Genomic DNA, 6554 nt, shown 5'->3' with positions numbered 1-6554 from the left:
TTTTATTTAGAACATTCTTCCCCTGATCCTTTTTTTTCCTTTTGTCTTTCATGACATGGACCTATCTTGAAGAGTCCAAGCCTGTTGTCTTGCAGCATGGCCTATAATCTAGATTTATCTTATGGTTTTCTCATGATAGTTCAACATGTTTATGGAAGAACCCCCTACTTATCCATATACAGTTGGTTTTCCATATACATTCCCATATTTTCCCATTTCTAAGACTTTGCTCTCACAGAATGTTTCTTTCACGTATGCCCTCACGTGTCTCTACAAGGCCTGGTTCAATACTTAACCTTCTCCAGGAAGATTTCTCTGACGCCTTTCATTCTGAAGGAGTCTATGAATATCCAGAATACATTAGCCTTTCTTTTCTTGAAGCATGTGTAATTTTTTGGCTTTGTATTTATTTTTATTAGGTCACATGTCTTTTACCTTCTCCCCAGTGAAAGCCAACTAAAGGCAAGCCTAGTTTATCTTTGTGACCTCCCTGGCATCTAGCACAGACTAGGCAATCAATATGTTTATTTCCTGAATGGTTAGATGAATAAATCAATGAACAAATGAAAATGGTATCTTTGGCCTCTGAGACATAGTGAGTTGGTTAAGAACTTAATTCTTTAAAAAGGGTTACAGAATTTCTTCATACGTGTGCTTTCTGCATCTAAAATAGTCTACTTATTTTGTATAAAAACTCTAAATAAATTTTTAGTTTTAATAAAAAACATGTATATCACATTGTATAGCTCTTTTAAAAATCATGTTGGTAAGCATTGAGGGAAGTCTTTCAATCTGGCAAGTTCATTCTTTAGCTTTGGAAAGTGGTCCTGTATTATTTCTTTATAATTTCCTCTTGTGCATATTTTTTTTTCTCTCTGGAATAAGTCCTACAAATCAGACTTCTGAGTTAAGACTTCTGAGTTCATCCACTATATTTCTTATCTTTTCTTCCATATTTTCTATCTTCAACTTTCTGAAAGATTCCTTCAACATGTCTTCCAGCCTACAGGTATTACTGTTCTTTAAAAATTTTTTGAAATTTGTGTTTTTTATTTTTAGGAGTTTTATTTTTATTCTCTGAGTGGTCTGTTTAATACCATCCATTTTTTGTCTTATGGATGTAATGTCTTCTCAAGTCTGTACAAAAATAGTAATTAGAATTTAATGAAAATGTTCTTCCATTCCCTTCATTAGCTCTGTTTAAGCTTTCTTAAAAGTTCTTATTTTTATCTTGATCTCTCTCTTATTCATATTGAAGGCATGCTATGCATTAAGTATAGAAACTTCTGTGCACTGCAAAGCTGATTGGGAATTCTATGTATGTGAGCAAGTTTGCCAACTGCCAGGTTGGCTATAGGTTAATTACATGTTGACTTAGGCATTATGGTCAGAAACTCCCAACTGTCAAAAATGGAGGTCTTTTTTCTGAGATCTTTCAATTTCTTTAATAAAAAACTCTTCAGTATTTTGCCTGGGAATAAATATCTAGTTGGTGAAGACAGCCAGCAGAGGGGTGTGTGTGTGTGTGTGTGTGTGTGTGTGTGTGTGAGAGAGAGAGAGAGAGAGACAGAGTGTGTGTGTGTGTGTGTTCTGTTTATTTTGGCCCCTTGTTAACCTTCTTCTGTTTTTAGTCCTTTATTTCATCCCTTCTCTCTGCCATACCTGTCACCTCGTCTATCTCCTGTGCATCAGCACTCCAAGGCTTGTCTTTATCCTGCTATATCAGTTACCACTCATTTTTCCATCTAGTTTCCATTTTCCAGAATTTTGTTAAAATCTCTCACCCTCTGATGAATTATCTTGTTGTTTTGTTATAGATTTACATGGTATTTTTTGTTTGTTTGTTTGTTTGTTTATTTTGAGACTGAGTCTCAGTGTCACCAGGCTGGAGTATAGTGGTGCGATCTGGGCTCACTGCAACCTCCAACTCCCTGGTTCAAGCGATTCTCCTGTCTCAGCCTCCTGAGTAGCTGGGATTATAGGCATGGGCCACCACGCCCAGCTAATTTTTTTGTATTTTTAGTAGAGACGGAGTTTCACCATGTCGGTCTTGATCTCCTGGCCTCGTGATCCACCCACCTCGGCCTCCCAAAGTGCTGGGATTACAGGCATGAGCCACCATGCCCAGCCTATATGTTCTTTTAATGCCTTTACCATTATTCTGTGGCGTCGTGGGAAGAAGAGGAAATAAATACATGTATTTATTTGCCATCTTTAATTGGACTGCTTAATGTAAAAGTGTTTGTGTTATAAATTCCCCCTCATATATTTGGTTTTGTGACTGCAGTCATGTAAATTCTCTGCCTAGAAGTTTAAAGAAAGTGATTCTGTATGTGATTAGTGAGTAAGGTTCAGATAACCTTGGGTGGTTTAGGTTTCCTAGTGAGTAATCTGGACAAGGGAGATTTAAGATACTGCAGACAGAGTGTGAGAATAACTCTCTCTTCACGACTTAAGAAGCGTGGTTCCTTATTTACAATTGGGATAAGATAAATGGTTGAATACCTAGAGAAGTTCTACAAACAGTTACACAAAAAGTTTAGTTAAATTTAAGTTAAAAGTTAGTTAAAATGAAAAGTTAAGTTTTTGTTCTGCTGCTAAACCATGCTCCTCTGCATGTTGAACCTTCAGTTTCCTCTAGATTTCTAGCACCTGAAAGAAAACAAAACTGCAGCCAGGTAGGCCTCTCCTAATCTTACTCATTTACGGAGAATTTCCCCTTTGAGTCACCATGGCATTGGCTGGTTACTCACACCACAGATACCTCAGGATTGGCTGGGACTGCAAATAAAATACTGTTTGCCCGTAATCAAGTTGATAAGCTACAACATAAACACATCTAGGTTCTTGTTCTTAGAATACAGCATGAAGCATTTGCTTTCTTCTTTCTTCCTAACATTTTCATGCGAGATCCAGAAAGGACACATTGTCTCTGGCCATTCGAAGAAACAAAGAAAGAAAGTAAGAAAAGGTATTTAAAGAGAGAGAGAGAGAGCGAGAGCGAGAGAAAGAGAAAAGCTAAAATGGGTTTGCTGGGTTCTAAAAATCCCCAAACCAAACAAGCCCAAATTCTTCTTTTGGGACTTGACTCAGCTGGGAAGTCTACTCTCCTTTATAAATTAAAGCTTGCTAAGGATATTATCACCATCCCTACAATAGGTTTCAATGTGGAGATGATCGAGTTGGAAAGGAGTCTTTCGCTCACAGTCTGGGATGTTGGAGGACAGGAAAAAATGAGAACTGTTTGGGGCTGTTACTGTGAGAACACTGATGGGTTGGTGTATGTTGTGGACAGCACAGACAAACAGCGACTGGAAGAGTCTCGGAGACAGTTTGAGCACATTTTGAAGAATGAACACATTAAAAATGTGCCTGTTGTTCTATTAGCCAACAAACAAGACATGCCTGGAGCTCTGACTGCTGAGGACATCACCAGAATGTTCAAAGTGAAGAAGCTTTGCAGTGACCGGAACTGGTATGTGCAACCCTGCTGTGCCCTCACAGGGGACGGGCTGGCCCAGGGGTTCAGGAAATTAACTGGATTTGTGAAGAGCCACATGAAATCAAGAGGAGACACTTTGGCATTCTTCAAGCAGAACTGAGACTGAAAAATCCAAGTCTCAACAGAGACACTGATGAAGTTGAAAGGGTAATTGTTTTTCTATGCCAAATGAAGAAATCAAATTATTGAGATGACAAACTTTTCCTGAGATGTTATTTCATTTACATTTAGTTAAACAACTTAGAATGATATCTAGAAAATATTTATTTTTCAGCCAGAAACTTTAGCAAACTGTGGCAATGCTCACTGGGAATGAAAATGTATAATGTTCTACAAATTTTTATCACATTGGATGACTTTGAATATAGTAGTCACATTTGGGACCAAATAAATTACTACATTATTAATTGTATATGACTACTAGAACAAAGTTTTAGTAAGCTAATAGAGTCGGAATTCTTCCAGATTGTTTCCAGCTGTAACAGGTATTGAATTTCCACCATGCTCCTATGTAGTAGCTGGGTGGTGTAAAAAACGAACTTCAAATTGTGGAGTGGAAAAGGGGTAATGTTAACATCTTGTAAATTCATGTTCCCTAAATAAAGCTTTCTTATTTCCTAAATAAAGCTTTTCTTCTGGATTCCTGCCAGCTTTTTTGAAATCTATTGCTGGGAACTTCCTCCAGTGAATCTTAAACAATGAACTTCAGGCTGCTAATTACTCAGAGGCTGTGTTCTGCCATAGGGAGCAGAGTGTATTTACTTAAAGGTCTGGTGATTGGGGTAGCACCTTGGAGTTTAGGGGCTCAGGGCTCAGCTCTAGGCTACAGCCCCGAGTCTCGCTTCCTTGGAATTCAGTTTAACAGCCATTGCTTGGAAACATATGTGCAGCTCATTGTACTGATCAAACAGGAACCAGACCTAGACTTTGCTCTCAGAGACCCACAATTTACAGCAGGAAACAACATAAAGCTAGCAGCTAGAGTAGGGCAATAAATGCTATGTGCGATTGCGGGAGATACTCTTTTTAACCAGGGAAACAAGAAATGCTTACTGCAGGAGATGGTATTTTAGAGGGTCCCTCACTCCCACTGACCCTACAAAGGTACAGGTTAGTCACTGGAAGTTCCCATCTCTAGGAAACTTTCCAGAGACATTGGGCGGGAGGGCAGGTGAGTGGGCAAAGGAGCTGGAGATTGGAATGGAAGTCCCCTGAGAAGCTCAGAACTCCCAGGGAGGCCCTGGTACAAACAGACAACACTTTCCTCCTACTCCACTTCCAACAAGGCTCATTTGGGGCTGAAAGCAGAGCTCAATCATCCATAGCAGACCCTAGGACTCCAAATCTTAAGGTCACAGAGGGAAAAAAAAGGGGGTAAAATAAACCAAGGATGCCAGCCCTTGGATTCCTCTTAACGATTTTCTTCTCTCGTCTTAGCTATTTGTTCAGCAAAGATCCGAGCACTACCTTCTGTGCTACGTGGTAGAGATTCAAATAATAAACTAGACACACAGGTAATAATAGTTACTGTGGGATGAGTACTTGTGGGTGCCAGGCACTGTGTGCTAAGCACTTTCATACATCTTCCCATTTAATGTTCACAACTGCCCAAAGAGAAACAGGCATAATCTAAATTTTAAAGATGAGTGTACTGAGTCTAAACAAGATTACACAACAACCACCACAAAAAAACTACTTGATATTTAACTGAGGAGTAGCAACAGAGCCAAGATTCAAATTCAGGTGTGTCTCACTCCAGGGTCTGTGCTGTTAGGTGTTCTGACGTTGTTTTACTAATAAGGTATAGTCTCTGTCTTCAGTGAACTTACCACATGCAATTAAGAATAAATCAGGCCAACATACATTACGTCTATAATAAAAATGTTCTTAGAAAAAATTTACTAGGCAGAATAAATTAAGTTCAATAACAGAGATATAAAAAACATGAAAGACTGGCAAAAAGTTTCCTGATTTCAGGGAGATCTCAGGGGGGTGGCAATGTTAAATGCTTCGTAGTAGAACTTTTCTTTTTTGGAACATAATTAAAATCTCAAATATGTATCTTCCCTTACAATTTCTCTGTGTGTGTTTTTATGGAATCTTCTTAGTAACCTTAAATTGGAAGTCACTAACTTACTTCTACAAAAAATGCCCTCTGGTGCTCGTGTATCTTGGTAATCTGAATTAAGTCAAGCCCTTTATGGCCCAGTCTTGGCATGATGTAAAAGTTGAAGAAAACAGCCTGTTAAAATACTGAAAGGAACCCAAATCTTCACTTTAGAAAGCCCCTGGGTGTATGTGTTGGGTGTGGTGGGCAAATGCATTCTTCATGTAGAGCAAAACTTATAAAGCAGCATTTTCCTGTCATTTCAACATCTCCCCCCATATAGTAGCTATTCCTTAAAATCTCTGTTAATATTCTCCCCAAAATGTGTACCCTTCTCATGCTTTCCTCCTTTCTTCCCTGGGATCCAGGGATTCAGTCTATTTTCCTCCATCAGTCACTTGCTTTCTTTTTTTTTTGAGACGAGGTCTCACTCCATCACCCAAGCTGGAGTGCAGTGGCGCGAGCTCAGCTCACTGCAACATCCACCTCCCAGGTTCAAGCGATTCTCCTGCCTCAGCCTCCCGAGTAGCTGGGACTACAGGTGCGCACCACCATGCCAGGCTAATTTTTGTATTTTTCAGTAGAGACGGAGTTTCACTATGTTGGCCTAGCCAGGCTGGTCTCGAAGCTTTCTTTTTGAGTTAATTTTATCAGTCTTTATTTGGCAATTCCCTCCTGCTCTCTGCAGTATGATCTTGTCTGCCCTCCAACACACACACACATGCACATGCATGCACATACATACACCTGTGCACTCTTCACCCTGGTCTACTAATAAAGCCCGAGACTGAGGGACGGGAAAAAACTAGGTGGACAGTGGCAAAATATTTCTTGACAGACAAGAGAAAGAGGCTTGATATTTATTATTGTCATACATTTTATTTCATTTTTATTTTGTGCATTCCTTTCAGGTGTTTATCTTTATATTTTTATTTTATTTTGTGT

The 6554-nt window shown here is 39.1% G+C and overlaps 1 protein-coding gene across 1 annotated transcript; it reads left to right on the top strand.

Moving 5' to 3' along the window:
• The first annotated feature begins 2821 nt into the window (after positions 1–2821).
• On the top strand, positions 2822–4124 carry ARL14 (ADP-ribosylation factor-like 14). Its single transcript, XM_011989194.1, has one exon. It carries the CDS (start codon positions 2904–2906, stop codon positions 3600–3602), a length of 699 nt encoding a protein of 232 aa, XP_011844584.1. The 5' UTR covers positions 2822–2903; the 3' UTR covers positions 3603–4124.
• The last annotated feature ends 2430 nt before the right edge of the window (positions 4125–6554 follow it).

Source organism: Mandrillus leucophaeus, unplaced genomic scaffold (genome assembly GCF_000951045.1).
Source record: "Mandrillus leucophaeus isolate KB7577 unplaced genomic scaffold, Mleu.le_1.0 Scaffold1094, whole genome shotgun sequence".
NCBI classification, from domain to species: Eukaryota; Metazoa; Chordata; class Mammalia; order Primates; family Cercopithecidae; genus Mandrillus; species Mandrillus leucophaeus.
Note: the sequence above shows the minus strand (reverse complement) of the source record. Positions and strands in the feature narration are given on the sequence as shown.